The following is a 16,536-nucleotide window of genomic DNA, read 5'->3' as shown; positions in this document are numbered from 1 at the left end:
AAGCACGGGCTCTCTGCAATCAAGCCGCTGTCGTCAACTTGAGATCTGTGAGTGCGAGTGACAGCTTGGTATGACATGCCATGACATGCCATGCAAAGCTAGCTTGGCCCTTCGATATTGACTGCCAGGGATATCGTGGACTTCATCTACGGTCTACGGAGTACACCGTAGAATTGCCGTGCTTCTGGTATCGTATCGTCTCATCTGTCTCTTAGCCTTAGCTTAACTCTCGAGACTTGGATTGTGCTCTAAGCACGGTGCTCTTTCACTCCACTTCTTCTGGTACCACCGTATAAGATGGATCTCGTAAATACAGATTCAGGGCCGTCCTCTCATCAAGGTCGATCAAGACAATCTCAGTCCATCATCATCATCAGCTTCGCCTAATTCTGACCACAACTATAGCACTAATGTCTTGCTTGCATAAATCAGCCCTCATCATCTTGCACCCGGATGCAAGTATCCTTTTCCTGTGTAGTATGCCGATGTTACTAGCTTTATGCTTGTTAGTTTTGCTCATCATTCATTCCTAGTGCCCGCTCAACTACCATATCCACCAATTCTTCGCCACGCGCCTCATTATCCAGTGTTGACTAACGTTTCGACCCCAAAAGACCCTTTCCCCACCGACGATCACTGTGTCTCGTGATGGAGATATTGTGCGGCACTCATAGTCAAAAGATTGAGTTATTTTTCTATGTGCCGGGATTGCTTATTTCTTTTGTTAGAGCCTCCTTTTCATCCTAAGTTCGTAGCTCGACAGATCCTCTCCATATTTCGCAATGTCGCCGAAAGCCTTCCCCATTATCGCACTCTCAGATCCAATCGCCCTCTTTTTTCATTATAACCCAAGTCCTTGAACAAACCTAGCATCGTCGGCCTGCTTCTCCAGTGCTTCCCGCATCCTTTGAGAATACTGCTGGCGCTGATGCTCTTCTACCGCGACCTCCTTGTTCTTTTCCCGGAAATCGTCGGGCGTGAACAAGGTATCTCCTGTGAAACTAACCATACCAAGCTTATCTCCCGTCCAGAAGATGACATTGTCTTCGTTTGGTCGGTCACGATCTTGCCTTGTCTTGGTGGATAAGATCTTCCTTGCGAGATCGTCGGACCCTGGCATGGAAGCGAAGAGTGATGCTTGAGTGGGCACGTCACTGTGACCAACCTTGATCCGACGGCACTCCGTATATCCATCCCTTTCAAACCACTTAATCTGCCCGGCCCCATCTGAGAATGCAACTTTTGTTCCGTGGTTGATCACCGACAGGATGATGGATGAAGCTGCAGTATACCGATTCTTCATAGTTGAGTTCTGCTGCATGGGCCCGTCACTTGATAGGTCGACAGCGTCCAGGCCATATATCTCGAGCGAGCCTTTGGTTTTGTACTCTCCGCCTGCGATTAGAGTTCTCCCACTACCCGCTGTCTTGCACTCATGAACCCTCTCAGCTGTGAGTTCTCCGCGACGTCGTACTTCATGGTCCAGCGTGGAGAATGGATAAGGCAGTGCTGCCAGACTGGACAGCCTTGAGCCTGAGTAAATGGACCCCATGATCTTTGGGAAGTGGCGCCTATCGTAATGAAGAATATTGGAGAATCTCCCCGCCACGTAAATGTCGTCCGACACTGCACTGTCGCCGGCTGGTCTTGGTAGGTGTAGAATGCTCGTTGGCGTTGGCTGAGACAGTGAGGCGTACGGCGGTAATGGATTCGGATCAAATATTCCCTTGAAAGGATTGTCCTCCTCCCCCGGGATATCTAACCTCTCCACGGCATCTCCATGGAATTGTGATGGCGCCCTGAAGTCTTGAAGATGGATACCCAATGAAGTGCCAACAGTCATTGGGATACCATCCTGGATCTGTGACAAGGTCGTGATTGACCACTCGAAAGAGTGACGGTTTACAACTTCAAGGCGGCTGAGATCGACCTCGATGAGATCTACAATTGCGGTTATTAGTGAGGGGCAGTTGATTATCGTTTCGGCACTTACGACTCTGCACAGCAAAGACAGCCCTGTTGTTGCTGTTATTAACACTGACGCATTCAGTGACACCTGTGTCGATCTTTTTGGACCGCCTCGTGTTCTGATCTCCACGGCCATCGAAGAATAGGATGTCCGGTTTACTGGTCGCGATAATGCCCCCTCGCTTGCCCCTCGTGCCATTAACGTCCCAAAGACATACAGACCCGTCGTCGAGTGGTGAGACAGCCATCAAACTGCCGATGCCATCATCGCCATTGTTAGGGCTGAATAGGGACATACCTCTGACCTCGATGAAATGCTCCATAGTGCCTTGTTTCAAGCGTGGCGTCTCAAGCCAGTTGATAGCAGGCGGTCCCTGACGCTGGATGTATTCGTTATACCACGAGACATGCTCGTCAGGAAACGCCGGATCCCAGTTTGCCATATCTTGAAGGAATTGGTAATGGCGTTTGTCAAATCGACATGAATCATCTTGGTCCAGTAGAGAACCATTTTCGTCTTCAGCTTCTGTGGCATTGCTTAAAGATGGCTCGGGTAGAGATGCAAAGACCTTTCTCCGATTTCGAAGAAAGGCATACCATGATGAGCGCTCAAAGCAGTGGTGTTTCCACAATTCATCATCAAGAACAACTTCTCTAAAATTTCGTGAAACAAGCTGAAGTTTGGGCAATTGATGAGGCTCAAGGTCTGATGAAGCAAAAATACACGTGGTCAGTAAAACAATTGGCATTGATTATGGAACGGTATGATTTAGGCGATGGCGGGGTACTGAGGGGATAAGAATTAAGGCGAGGTAAGGTAAGCTGGGCGCAACTCACAGCACAAGATCTGAAGGAGGATCTCATGGGGGAGCTCGTCCCAGTGACTCGAAGTTTGTGCGCACGATGTCTTTGTCATTGTCATTGATTGATTGCCCTAGTATGACCCTCGAGAAACTCAATGAGCTAAACGTCAGAGTTGTTGTTAAAGTAGAGTTGAACAGAGCTAGAGAGTTAGAGAGCTAGAGAGCTAGAGAGCTGCTTCGGTTGGTCCGTTGGTTGGTAAAGTTAGTCGTGGATCGATTCGACTCGATCGCCACGCTGATTTGCGATTCCTAAACCAAAGTGTGGAGTAGCCAGACGGGAAGAGACTTGGCAAAGCTTGTACTGTATTTTTCGAGATAGATAGATGCTTTCAGTGGGGGGGGGGAGTGCAATAAGTCGTCTTATTAGTGCTACGATGCAAGCGTGACAGCGACATTAACAATGACAGGTACAGGTACAAGTTGGGTTGTGTTGGGTCAAGATCGGGTTGAATCTGATGGGAAAGGGAGCGAGCGAGCGAGCGGGTCGAAGGGGTTGGAACTTGGAAGGATTGACAATGGATGGACATTGTGACATTGACTTGACAATGATTGACTGGGATTGTCGCGATAAGCGATCGGACGAACCGGCAGTTAGAAAAAGGCGCCCTTACGCCTATTCTGACGCCCAATGTCTTAACTACCTTAAGTAGCCAGCCGTGAAATGTGTCAACTGCACGGAAGAGTCTCCAATTGGACGGTTTTCGAGGAGCCAATCTCGATCAAGGTCAACCAAAGTACTAACTGTCTTGACCAGCAGAAGGGAAATGATTATAGCTATAATTCGACAACGACTACGGAGTACCTATACGCAAATCTTTCAAGATTAGAATACTATGCATGGGATCATAAGCTTAGAAGAGTTTATATAGACCAAGGTAGGCTTAGTCTAAACTTTGTCATAATACTATGAGAATTGATCAATATTGCTCATCGACCATTTGTTCGAAAGGATGAAACGACTATTTGTTTGCTATAATTGACGTAAATAGTATAGGCACCTGTGTAGCATTGGAATTTGAGCCAACATCAACTTGGCATCTAGTGCAGACTGGCAATCTCAAACCACGCCTGTAATCACCGCAGCGACTTCATCAGTGCACGAGATATTGTAGGTACCAGACTTCAAATAGCCCAGGGTACATCATATGTGAAGCAGAGATATGTTATTAAACTTTGATAAAAGTAATTAATTGTGCTTCAGTGGTGAGATTGCTTGTTGAGTTGATGTTAGTTTTAAAAAGGACATACTTTAACATCTTGACTCTTCTGACAACCCCAAGGCTACTTTACCCATCTGCTTCAACTCAAAAGATCTCTGTTAATATAAATTAATACAAAGAGCTTATAAACACACTTGTTAAATCCCCCGAAATGTAATTCAGCGTACTCTGGTCACTGGCAGCTGTTGGCACTGCTCCCACCAAAATTTATAGCTACCAAACCTCATCCTCCCAACCTCCCATTTCATTCACTGCGAAGCATAACGAGTTTGGTGCCTCAGTCAACATCTTAAACCCAGGCCGGGGAATTCCCCTCGCTACAGTGAGCGCAGTCGTCTCATTCATCTCTCAATCATCAAACTCTTCGACCCGTTGTGATAAACACCGTTTCCCACACACACCGAAAGTCAACACTGCTTGAAAAAAGACACTCCGCTATAATAAAACTGCGCGCTCTGAAGTTATTTGTTGATCAGTTGCAGAATATATCGGTCTACCTTGAAATAACATCACGCACGTTGATCATCTTCCAGGCTCCTCTCTTTTCTGCGCCTCACTTCACTTCATTTTATCGCACCCTCATTCATACAAAGTTTTATTACTTTCTAGATGCTTGAAGCTCCTTCAAGCTTCAACATGAAACCGCTGTCCGAGAATGTAAGTAACACCCTCTTTCACTTACAAACACTCAAATACTAATGTCAACAGTCGCTTCCATACACTGAGAGCGACAATTCGGCCCGAGATACGCGTCACGGGCGTAACACCACTTCCTCTTCCATCTCATGTCATTCGGATCCTTTTGCAACTTCTGGAATTGAGGTTGAGGATGGTGTTCAGCTACGTGACTTCTCATCTCCCGGTCCAGTCATGTCTCGCTGCATGAGCCCAGACCCAACCAGATTTGTCGCTGAGCGCCCATTACGGCTCAATAATGAGGACGCTGGCCTCGCTGTGCCAAAGATCAATGAGCCTTTAAGCGATGACCATGCCCAATCCGAGTGGGAGACTGTCGCTGGAGAAGATGCCTGTGAAATCCATGCCGGATCTTCAACTCGACCGCTGAAACGTCGAGGTAACTTCAATTTTGGGAACAAACAGCAAGCCCAGTCTCAGCCGAATCAAAACCTCTGGGTACCGCAAACGCACAGCTTTGAGCTCGTCTCACCTGGAGACCCGTCCGTGCGAAATGTGCCGAGATCAGCTCCCCGTTTGCACTCGTTTCACTCCTCATCCAGCTTCTACAGCGAATCACCTCGCAACAAAGACCCAGACACTTGCGTCCCTTGCGATCCCGAGGACTATCCACAGAACAATCATATGTACTCTCGTGCCTCATCCGACAGTGATGAGGACCCTTTCAAGTATGACACAGATGCATACTCGGGCTTTCTACGTTCATCGGCCGAGCGAGAAGTCAGTAATGCGCTGCACCAAGCCGGCTTAGCCGTCTCCTCAAATGAAACGCTCCCGCGATCTACTGATGGAAGCTTTCCCCTCGCTTCACAGAGAGTCGCTCCTGTTGCATCCTTTTACAATGCTGCGGCTATTCATTCGGCTTAGAATGTCGATGAAGAGGTCAAAGTTCCTGTTCATCGGAAGGAAAAAGCGATCCGCCGTGTCCCCGTCCCTGACAGACGACTACAAGGTGAAATTGCTTCTCTTGCCAAGAACCGACCTCTCACCGGTACGGAGGGTGATTGGCAGACTGTCACGACCGAGCATGCCTTCGACTCGATGCAGCAAGACTATCACGACAGCATTGCAAAGGGAACTGGAAGCAGTGTCGCTGATGTATCCGACGTGACGGAGCGTGAGCTTCATCCTCGCTCTTACGGCTCAAGAGACAGAATCATTCGGCATCCTCCTGGTAACAATAAGTACGGCTCTTACCGTGTTCGCACCGACAGAGGAACGAAACTCCCCGTATCTGTCCCGCAGTATGGTGAAGGTCCTGGAACCTATGCCTCAAATACAACTCGCAACTTTTCCCAGGCCAAGTCACGATTACCTGAATCTGCAGCTCGTTTTTCCAATCTGTTTCGCAGGGTGCCATCTGAGCAGACGTCCGGCCATGAGAACATCCTCCTCTCAGACCTGCCTCCCAAGAGAGGCAGCTATCAGAGCCTCGACTCGGACGCAGCTCCTCATGGAAACGCTCAAACCGATGAAACGATTTTTCCAGACGGCGAAAAATACTTTGGCTTCAGTTGGAATAGAATCCGAAAGAACCTCGGTCGTGATCCCCCCAAAACCCCCCTGACTATTTTTGACAAGCCACTGTACAAAAGACGGTTCCAGGAGTCCAACTCGGACAAGCCTGCCCACGTTCCTCATGATGATTTTCTGTCCAAGATTCCTCGTCTTCCGTTTCCTCTTGTCAGTCTTCCCGAGGCTGCAATGCTACAGCAGTTCAAACGACAGAGAGGTGAAGAGGATCACAGTCAGAGTGCAGACAATTTTAAAGTCAGAGGAAGGTCGAACACGATCAGCACTGCAAACTCTCCTCCTCTCCCAAAAACTCCTTCTCCTCCAAAGAGAAGCTTCTGGCCTTCGTCCACGAGTAGCGATGTCACACGACCTGCCCGTATTCTTCACCTTCATCGACTGCCTCAGGCGCATCGTCCACGTGATTGTAAGTTGAAACGCTTTCATATATAAACACAACTGACAAGGTTATAGCAAATGATAGAGTCACTGATATGCTGGTCTCGTCCTCTGCTATCCTCGATACTCCCCCTCCTACCGACCCAAAGTCAAGCACTCATCGTGTGTGGTATCGAAACTTCCAGCCAAGCATTTCAACTTGTCGCACTGGAGCACATACTCCTGGGTTCTCCACCAGCGCCAATAGTCGACGAGTCGGTCATTGCCAGTCTGAGTTTGATCCCCTCGCCGACAGCCCCTTCACTCAGAGGGAGGCTCGCTTCATCGAAGAGGCCCGCGAGGATATTCGCATCCATCGCCAGCATGCTGACATGGTCGCCCAACGAGGAAAGCAAATGTTCATGTGGGTCATGATCCTCACTCTCTTCTTCCCTTTCATCGGCCCTATCGTGCTCTACGGCAAGCTCAACTCGACTATATCGTGGTACACCCATGGAGAAATGCAGTGCCTTACCAAGGACCAGCGCGGTACTCTCAAGCAGCAACTTCTCGTTGAGGCTGTTGTCTACCCCGCAATCATCATCGCCCTTTCAGTGCACTACTCGATTTGAAGGTCCAAATCGGAATCTCTCATGGCAAAGGTGGATTTTGGGATCGATTTTAGATGTATTTGGGAAAGCAACGTCAGCGAATTTGGCAAGGCAACGATGTACATAACGTGGTGGGATGAGAAATGATTGGGACTTAGGCATAGGCCTTGGGACATGACTGGTTTTGTGGTCTTTTGGCTTCTATACCTACTGGTTGGTGTTTACACCGTTTCACAATCACCAAAAGCAACATGCGTGGGAAGACCAGTTGACTCGGAAAGAGGTGTAGCTTATCTCACCAAAGCTTTTGGAATTGCTCAAAATATAAGCATATATTAAGGTCGTCCTCGATGCTTGGTGACTTACGTGCCGTGTTATTGAACTCGGGCACTGCAGCAGTTATGGTCAGGAATCACTGCCAATCAACCGCTGGTTTCATCAAAATGAGTTCAAGGCTTCAGGGGTCACAATGATGCCATGAATCTTCACCTAAGCCGTCACCTGTGAACTGAGATAGAAAGTAGTGAATGTGACATGTGTGGCAATATGACAGATCTCTATTCTTAAATCACGATCGTGACATCTGGAATCTCAGATCGGCAATTCCTCTCCCCTCAGAGAAGTGTCCTTTGGCTGGTCGTGAGCCTATAGACTCATAGCACCAAGCCTCAGTACCATCTCACTCCATTAAATTGATCCTACTATGCTGCATTCATACTCATCAAAGCAGCCACTTTCCTCCCCAAGACTTATTTCTTGCCAGAGTCGGACGAGTGAGTGTAGCCGCTGGGAGACGTGTAGGTTGAGCTACCTTGACCATCGTTGTGGTAAGTGCTTCCATTGGGGTTGGAGTAATAGTAGGAGCCATCTCTGGATAGAATGTTAGCACTTGATATGCATCTTGGTCAGTTCACACCTACGTGTTGGAGTAATGATAAGAGTTCGAGTTGGAGGCACTAGAACCGTAGTCTCGAGCGCAATAATGGTTGCCCTGAGATGTTAGCGGTGACACAATTAGGTGTGTAGATGACGGTTCTAACCTGGCTGTTGGTGCCAGAGCTCTTGGTGGTGTAGTCCTTGGGCATGTTTACTCGTTTGAGGAACAAGAAGATGGAAGTGGTTTCGTTACTCTGAGGTTCTTGCGAGAGTCACTATCGAAAGTTCAGAGGGGCTTTAGTCTAGGGAAGTCGAGCATTTTATAGTGAGGGGGGATTGTCCCAAACGATGCCATGCCGTATTCACATCCATGTTTAGTTATCTCTTGTGATGAGTTCATTGGTGGTTTGCCTATTGCAACTACTAAAGAGACACAAGCGAGGAAATCGTGTACCCCGCTTGTCGTCGAAGTTGCTGGGGAAGCTCGACTTGGGTTGGTTGATATGAGCAATTGAGTTTCTCGTTAATTAGCGTCAATAGTTCAAAACAAGATAACAGAAGATTAGTGCTAGTGTGGCATAATATGGGTTTTACATAGAGCATACAGACAGAGTAAAGCACAAACAACACAAGATTGAGTAAGCCGTAGGAACCTTGCTTCGTTGCGGCTGCGGAATCACTCTATGAAGGATTTGCGTTTCTTGATGAGATCATTGCTTCAATCTTCTCCTGGAAACTTGTGGTTTATGTGTGCTTACTGTCAAACCGGAAATTCCGGTCTGACCTAGGTTTGTAATATGCATAGGGTAAGTCAACATTTGCGAAGTCAAACTTGACATCGGAGGGACAAACAAGGCTGTTTTATTGGCTATTCCCTCTTATATTCCGCAAAAAGGTATGCAGTTAGGTCATATTTTCTGTAGTTCTAGACCAAGTTGTTGTATGTAATTTGGTCCGAGTGCAGTTTCACGCCGTATGTTTGCTTTGTAAGTGAAGAGGATGCTGCAATCTGCTTCTTTGGAACTGCCACACGATTCTGGACAACACACATATAAAGCCAACAAGCCAGCTTCTTTTCCTGTAAAAGTTTGAAGTAGCTATCAACCGCTAAGAATATTATTTGCTGAACCAAACACTTAGTTTCATACAACTTTATAATAGCCAACACTGTGATGGCACCCAAAATTTTGCTGTAAGTACCAATCATACAACTCTTTGTATAATATATAATCATTAAGAAAACTAACTTATCTCTCTAGTACTGGAGTCACTGGTAAGAATGGTCCCTTGAGCGGAACTTGTCCAAACTGACGCTTACCAACAGGCTTTGTTGGAGGCACTGCCTTTGCCAAGATACACGATGCCCACCCAGATTATGACTATACCCTCTATATCCGTAGTGAAGATCGCGCAAAGATTATCTCGAAGAAGTACCCCAAGGTCAGATTCGTGTATGGAGACCTTGCAAGTACCGATGTGATCGAGAAGGCGGCATCTGAAGCTGACGTGGTTGTTCGTAAGTTCAACATACCTCAAGAATAAGACGAGAACCATGACTTACACTTGCGAATAGATACGGCAGAATCTGCAGACTCACTTCCAGCGGCAAAGGCAATCGCAAGAGGCCTTGCCTCTGGCCATTCAAAGGAAAATCCGGGATACTACATTCATCTTTCAGGAGCGGGTATCCTGACCTGGTATGATCTCAAGAATCAGCGCTATGGCGAACCACCTCTACCAGAGCAGAGTTACCATGATATAAATGACATTGATCGCATTTTAAATCTTCCTGATGAAGCGATCCACAAGGATGTGGACAATGCTGTTCAGAGTATCGACTCAGGTATCGTCAAGTTCCTCATTGTATCACCTGGTGTCATCCACGGAACTGGTCTGGGGTTGTTCAATACGACTAGCATGACAGTTCCAGGCTTGGCTCGAGCAACATTTGATCTTGGCTACACCCCTTTCGTTGGAGCTGGAAAGGCAAAATGGGACTACGTTCATGTGGAGGACCTTGCAGACTTTTTCGACAAAGCTGTCGAAGCAACCCAGGATCCCTCCAAGAAAGAAGACCCTGAGATTTGGGGTAAGAAAGGGTACTACTTTGTCAGTGGTGGTCAACACCAATGGAAAGACCTGGCAACCTGGGTTGCCGACGAGGTTCATCGTCAGGGGTATATACCCAAGTCTAGTACTCAGTCTGTTACATTTGAAGATGTAATCAAGAATGGCTACAAGGCTGGAATTGCGTGGGCCATTAACTCTAGGGGGGAATCGGAGAGAGCGAGGAAGTTTCTGGGATGGGAGCCTAAGGCCCCGTCTCTCAAAGACACAGTTCGTGAGTCTGTGGTTTGGGAGGCCGAGATTCTCGATCTGAAGCCCAAGTACAAATGAGACATAGGACAGACAGTAACTTTTTGTAACTCGGTACCGATTTTAGGGCAATAGTTCTTGAGCAACTGTGGGCTTGATGACGTTTGCGCAGATGTCATGACGTACCGCTCTCATCCTGGGATTTATGAAGCAATTCGCAGAATTCACGCAGAATCATTTAGTACAATCAACAGATTACATTTGGGAATGACCTCAACCATAGTGGCAATGTATCACCATACCAGTTCTCAAAAGATGCCTGGGCGTTGATCTCTCTTCATAGTCTTATCACATACTGGACTTCAACACCGTAGGTCGAACTATTGGCCGCCATTCTAAGCCAACAAGCATAATCTCGTTTTTACGAGTATGTCTCAGCACGCATTAGCTCACCTTCATTGGCATCCTTATTGTGACATAGCACAGTCCGATGGCCTGAGAGGTGTCTCCTGAGGTATCACGTGAGGTTTCTTCTATCATGCTGTAGACTGATCAATCCTTTGACGTGTATTCCTCGAAGCAACCACTCCTTCGCTGCTCCATATCTAATTCAAGGCTTAACCAGATAATGCTGAAGTTTCAAAAAGCCAATTCTGTTACCAAGTTCCAGATATAATAGATAGCTAGAACAGCCTCTACATTAATCTGATATTATAAGAGTAGTTTATAAGTTATTTTAAGGTCACTAAGAGTCGCCATTTATCAGATAGTAAGTCGACAAGAGGTACTACGATAGGACTGGTGGCTGCAAGTGGGCAAGTTAATAATTCGTACTTACAAGCCGTTCAAAGACGTCGCAAGGCACGAGGGTCCGTGGTAGGCTAGTAGGATCTGAATTTGGTGTTTTATTAGCTAACATTCCTGCGATGCTTGGATGATTTGCAGTGTCTGTTGTAGCGAGTCTTGTTTTGACAAAACACCACAAGGTGCACACGAAAAGTCTTTCTCGCCACGTTCGACACGGCGAGGGTGAAGAGGCGTTTCAAAATGCTTTTCCAGCTCACCGGAGCTGGTGTAAGACTTCTCACACAAGTTTCAATAGTGTGTCTGGTTCGCCACAGCTTCCTCTCTCTCTCTGTCTTTTCTTGCTCTTATACCTCCGAGCATTGATCTTAGTTCGTTTGGCAAAAAAACTCTGGAGTAGGGTTTGCACGCTGTCGTATGTTGTCGGCCTTGGCCCACTCACGAAGGCGCTCGTTTTTGCGAAGCCGTCTCAGCAATTCCAGCAAGTTCCTCAACACTGTGCTCGATGCCAGGGATAGCCTCTAAGAGAGGACTGTCAGAGCACAGCCCAGACCAGGGTAAATCTTCGATGTGCCAGATTGTATGATCGCGAAAAAAACTGCATGGTTCAAAAAATGGTGTGGAACGCAGTCTCGAGGGCCAGAAAACAGCAAACCTTGCTGTGAGGTATTAGAATAAACTTAGCAAAAGGTATCCTAAACCTATGCTAAGTTACCTAAGTCTTTTTAACATTTAGGATCGAGGTCCTGAGTTTTCTTTCCTCCCCTTGGCGTGTAGTCCTCGAAGTAACCACTGCTTCATATCTAGTTGATAGTCCAAGACTTAACCAAAGACAATGCATAACTAGGACAGCTTTGACGGTGATACAACGTTACAAGAATGGCTCATGAGTTGTCTCAAGGTCACGAAGAGTCGTCATTCGTCAGATAGCGAGTCAGACAGATACTATGATGGAACTGGAGGTTGCAAGCGAGTAAGTGAATAAATTCGTAGGCGCCGCAGCTCCGAAAGCGGCAAAAATAGTAAAGTCGGCATTGCCGTCAAGCTTTGGGTTCACAAGCTTGAGGAACAGCTACTAGTTGGGCTGCAGTTCTTCCTCAGGCAACCGAGGATCAGGAACTCGGAGAAGAAAATTTGATCTAGGTAGAGGCGGCTAAATCCTTGCCACTGGCCATAAGCTGAGTGATGATTTGTCGAGGTAGTGGTAAATCTCTTTCGAGGTTCAAGGTTCACAGTACAGTGTTATGTTTGAAAAGATCGCTCTCGCACTTTAGCCACACAAGTATAGCATGCATGCGGTTTGACTGACTGCTAATATATGTATAGAAAATATGGAACATGAGATAACGATGCCAAACTATCGGCGACGGATAGTCTATACCAAAATCATCAATATCCCCGGCTTAGAATTACCTCGTTCCCGATTTCTCGCGCTCTCAAAAGTGCGTTTGGTTGCTCAGCAGAATCGAAAGAAAAAAAAAGAATGGAGCCTTGAAAAAAACTCAGGCGAGGGACTTTACCGCGATAGGTCTAGCGGAGGGGATTCCCTACCCCGCCCCGCAGAAAAAGTTCACAGGTCCCTCCAAAATTTATTATTCTTTTAACGCAGCGCCGCTCTCAAAATCAGAGTGGGAGAATTTCCTTTCTTGAAACCCCACGTTCTTCTTCTTCTCCTCTACATCCTTCTTCCCTTTCCACCACAAACCTTTCAGACAAGACAAAATGGCGGACGAAGTGTATGACGGTGCCATTGGCATTGATCTGGGTATGTCTATCAACTTCTCTTCCGATGCTGCTGGTGTTGTTGTCGACATGTTTTATTCTTGTGCGCCGCCATCGGGCGACTCGCTTCATGATGCCCTCATCAGAGGATACTCAAGAACACAACGACCAACTTCAAAGACAACACACTCAATTATCGGATAACTCATCAAAACTACTCACTAACACCGTCCTTCTACAGGTACTACCTACTCCTGTGTTGCTACCTACGAGGGTACCAATGTCGAGATCATCGCCAACGAGCAGGGTTCTTTCACCACCCCTTCTTTCGTTTCCTTCACTGATAAGGAGCGTCTGATCGGTGAGGCCGCCAAGAACAATGCTGCCATGAACCCCCGCAACACTGTCTTCGATGCCAAGTGAGTTTTGTTCTCACCTCTCCACGCACAAAATCGCAGTTTCTGACTGATATTCTCAGGCGTCTGATTGGTCGTCGTTTCGATGACCCTACCGTCAAGAAGGACATCGAGTCTTGGCCCTTCAAGATTGTCGATGACAACGGCAGCCCCAAGATCGAGGTCGAGTACCTCGGCGAGAACAAGCAGTTCTCTGCCCAGGAGATCTCTTCCATGGTCCTCACCAAGGTACGCACAATTTTCCCCACCCCCGCACTAGTGCAATTTTTACTGACCCCTCCAAATAGATGAAGGAGATTGCCGAGACCAAGCTCGGCAAGAAGGTCGAGAAGGCCGTCATCACTGTCCCTGCCTACTTCAACGACAACCAGCGACAGGCCACCAAGGACGCCGGTTCCATTGCCGGTCTCAACGTCCTCCGTATCATCAACGAGCCCACTGCCGCCGCCATTGCCTACGGTCTTGGTGCCGGTAAGTCTGAGAAGGAGCGCAACGTTCTCATCTACGATCTCGGTGGTGGTACTTTCGATGTCTCCCTCCTCAACATCCAGGGAGGTGTCTTTACTGTCAAGGCTACCGCTGGCGAGTAAGTAAACATGCATCCGGACGTGTATCACGAGATACTGACACACTTCAGTACCCATCTTGGCGGACAGGACTTCGATACTAACCTCCTCGACCACTGCAAGAAGGAGTTCGGCCGAAAGACCAAGAAGGACCTCTCTGGCGATGCCCGTGCCCTCCGACGTCTCCGAACTGCTTGTGAGCGTGCCAAGCGTACTCTCTCCAGCGGTGCCCAGGCCACCATTGAGATCGACTCTCTCTTCGACGGTGAGGACTTCACCATGTCCATCACCCGTGCCCGTTTCGAGGACCTTAACGCCAAGGCTTTCTCTGGCACCATTGAGCCCGTCGCTCAGGTTCTCAAGGACGCCCAGATTGAGAAGAAGGCCGTTGACGAGATTGTCCTCGTCGGTGGTTCCACCCGTATCCCCAAGATCCAGAAGCTTCTGTCCGAGTTCTTCGATGGCAAGAAGCTCGAGAAGAGCATCAACCCTGATGAGGCCGTTGCCTACGGAGCTGCTGTTCAAGCCGGAATTTTGTCCGGAAAGGCTACCTCTGCTGAGACCTCCGACCTCCTTCTCCTGGATGTCGTTCCCCTGTCCCTGGGTGTTGCCATGGAGGGTAACATCTTCGCTCCCGTTGTTCCCCGTGGTACTACTTGCCCTACCCTGAAGAAGCGGTATGTTTCATTTCCTAGTTCTCAAGTTTCGTATTCATTTCTCGTGATGTTCCTGTGGTGTTTCCGTGGTGTTTCCGTGGTGTTTGGGAATTTTGGTCAAATCTCAGCCTCGTGCGAAATGACCCACATTCCACATGGGACCCCATATTTCTCAGCCTTATCCTAACCTTAGCCCTAAAGCTATTCAGCATTCAGGATAAGCTCATCCAACATTTATCAAATTTTATGAACTTGAGATGACTTATGAACATAAACTAACAATGAATTCATTAGAACATTCACCACAGTTGCCGATAACCAGCAGGTAATTTTGCCCTTTGCAATCATTCAAGAATGTTTCACTAACTCGTAACAGACTGTCCAGTTCCCCGTCTTCCAAGGAGAGCGCGTAAACTGCGAGGATAACACTTCTCTCGGAGAGTTCACTCTTGCCCCTATTCCTCCCATGCGTGCCGGTGAGGCCGTCCTCGAGTGTGTCTTCGAGGTCGACGTCAACGGTATCCTCAAGGTCACTGCTACCGAGAAGACCTCCGGCCGCAGCGCCAACATCACCATCTCCAACTCTGTCGGCAAGCTCACCACCGACGAGATCGAGAAGATGGTCAACGATGCTGAGCAGTTCAAGAGCAACGACGACGCTTTCCAGAAGAAGTTCGAGGCCAAGCAGCAACTTGAGTCCTACATCGGCCGTGTTGAGGAGATTGTATCTGACCCCACTCTGTCCCTTAAGCTTAAGCGTGGCCAGAAGGAGAAGATCGAGAGCACTATCAGCGACGCCATGGCTGCTCTTGAGCTCAACGAGTCTTCCGCTGAGGACCTCAAGAAGCAGGAGCTTGCTCTCAAGCGCCTTGTCACCAAGGCTATGTCTTCCCGATAAATGCATAATGCTGTTAGGAATTGCAGCAGTGTAGATATTTCGGAGTACTGATGCTGGAGCAAAGAACTGAGCACCCTCGACGCCTCGCGAGGGGCGATTGGGATTACGACTGGCCACGGTGGATTTTCCTTTGTCGTTTACGGTAATTGGACGAGGAGAAGCCAAGGCATATGAAAAGTTCTGCATGTTTCATGGGTATGCCGCGCTAGGACATGGGCGGCTATGACTACTAAAATGAGAGCTGATGGGAAAATGGTCCAAGGATGGTTGTGGGCTTGTTGGGCCAGAGCCTGCAAGAGCGGTTGATGGCCTGTGAATTTAAGCATAGACAGGGTAGAATGCAGATACGGAATGATGCCTTTTTACCTACTTAATGATTTGTTCTCTAGTTGCTTTGTGATGTTCTATGAGGATCACTTGACTGATCATGATGAGTTATGCTAGTGTTAGCTGCTAACCTTATGTTGAGACCCTGCAGCTATGTTATTCTACTATTACTCTTGGGTATTATGCAAGCAGTATGCAACTGGGAGACTGATATTACAAGATTAATAGGCTCAATAACTAAGCAGCGGCAGCTGAGGACTATTTAGGCGTAGGTATAGTCTCCTGATGTGAGGAGTTGGTGCTTATTTGCCGTTTAACTGAAGGTAATATGCGTAGTATTCGAGGAATTTGCACGTTACTCGCCTGTTTCTTTCTTCAACCATAATGGACACATTTAGGAACCGATTGTGCCACTCTCATATGTGGTTGATCAAAATGATTTATCAGTTCCCCCTTGATGAGTCTAGCGAGTCTACTCAAGATACTGCAATGTTCATGAGTATATTATAAATTTTGACCATAATCCACTTATTTTGTAATACCTATAGATAATCTTGATGATCTTGAGATATATTATGATATTCTTGTCATTTTTCACTTTTCCTGTGTTCATTATTTGCATCGGTAGATGACAGACTGACACCAATGTATCACAGCAGCCAAAGATCCATCCTGATGATATTGAACACTCGAAGATTTGTACGAAC

The 16,536-nt window shown here is 47.5% G+C and overlaps 5 protein-coding genes across 5 annotated transcripts; 3 read left to right on the top strand and 2 right to left on the bottom strand.

Moving 5' to 3' along the window:
• Positions 1-841: 841 nt before the first annotated feature.
• On the bottom strand, positions 842-2,717 carry FPRO_01400 (uncharacterized protein; the record flags this gene model as incomplete). The annotated part of the gene is made up of 2 exons (XM_031231894.1): positions 842-1,941; positions 1,994-2,717. The coding sequence occupies 2 exons, from the start codon at positions 2,715-2,717 to the stop codon at positions 842-844; spliced, it is 1,824 nt and encodes a 607-aa protein (XP_031075073.1).
• A 1,970-nt stretch (positions 2,718-4,687) lies between these two features.
• Positions 4,688-7,269, top strand: FPRO_01401 (uncharacterized protein; the record flags this gene model as incomplete). Its single annotated transcript, XM_031231883.1, has 4 exons — positions 4,688-4,708; positions 4,760-5,563; positions 5,615-6,686; positions 6,734-7,269. 4 exons carry the CDS (start codon positions 4,688-4,690, stop codon positions 7,267-7,269), a joined length of 2,433 nt encoding a protein of 810 aa, XP_031075072.1.
• Positions 7,270-7,997: 728 nt separating this feature from the next.
• Positions 7,998-8,333, bottom strand: FPRO_01402 (uncharacterized protein; the record flags this gene model as incomplete). The annotated part of the gene is made up of 3 exons (XM_031231872.1): positions 7,998-8,118; positions 8,169-8,239; positions 8,289-8,333. The coding sequence occupies 3 exons, from the start codon at positions 8,331-8,333 to the stop codon at positions 7,998-8,000; spliced, it is 237 nt and encodes a 78-aa protein (XP_031075071.1).
• A 963-nt stretch (positions 8,334-9,296) lies between these two features.
• On the top strand, positions 9,297-10,521 carry FPRO_01403 (uncharacterized protein; the record flags this gene model as incomplete). Its single annotated transcript, XM_031231861.1, has 4 exons — positions 9,297-9,316; positions 9,384-9,397; positions 9,449-9,640; positions 9,698-10,521. The coding sequence occupies 4 exons, from the start codon at positions 9,297-9,299 to the stop codon at positions 10,519-10,521; spliced, it is 1,050 nt and encodes a 349-aa protein (XP_031075070.1).
• A 2,445-nt stretch (positions 10,522-12,966) lies between these two features.
• FPRO_01404 (putative heat shock protein 70) lies at positions 12,967-15,502 on the top strand (the record flags this gene model as incomplete). The annotated part of the gene is made up of 7 exons (XM_031231850.1): positions 12,967-13,009; positions 13,208-13,385; positions 13,445-13,610; positions 13,670-13,968; positions 14,020-14,625; positions 14,899-14,929; positions 14,981-15,502. 7 exons carry the CDS (start codon positions 12,967-12,969, stop codon positions 15,500-15,502), a joined length of 1,845 nt encoding a protein of 614 aa, XP_031075069.1.
• Between the last annotated feature and the right edge of the window lie 1,034 nt (positions 15,503-16,536).

This window comes from Fusarium proliferatum, assembly GCF_900067095.1.
Source record: "Fusarium proliferatum ET1 genome assembly, contig: FPRO_scaffold001, whole genome shotgun sequence".
NCBI classification, from domain to species: domain Eukaryota; kingdom Fungi; phylum Ascomycota; class Sordariomycetes; order Hypocreales; family Nectriaceae; genus Fusarium; species Fusarium proliferatum.
This window is presented reverse-complemented; position numbering and strand designations above follow the sequence as displayed.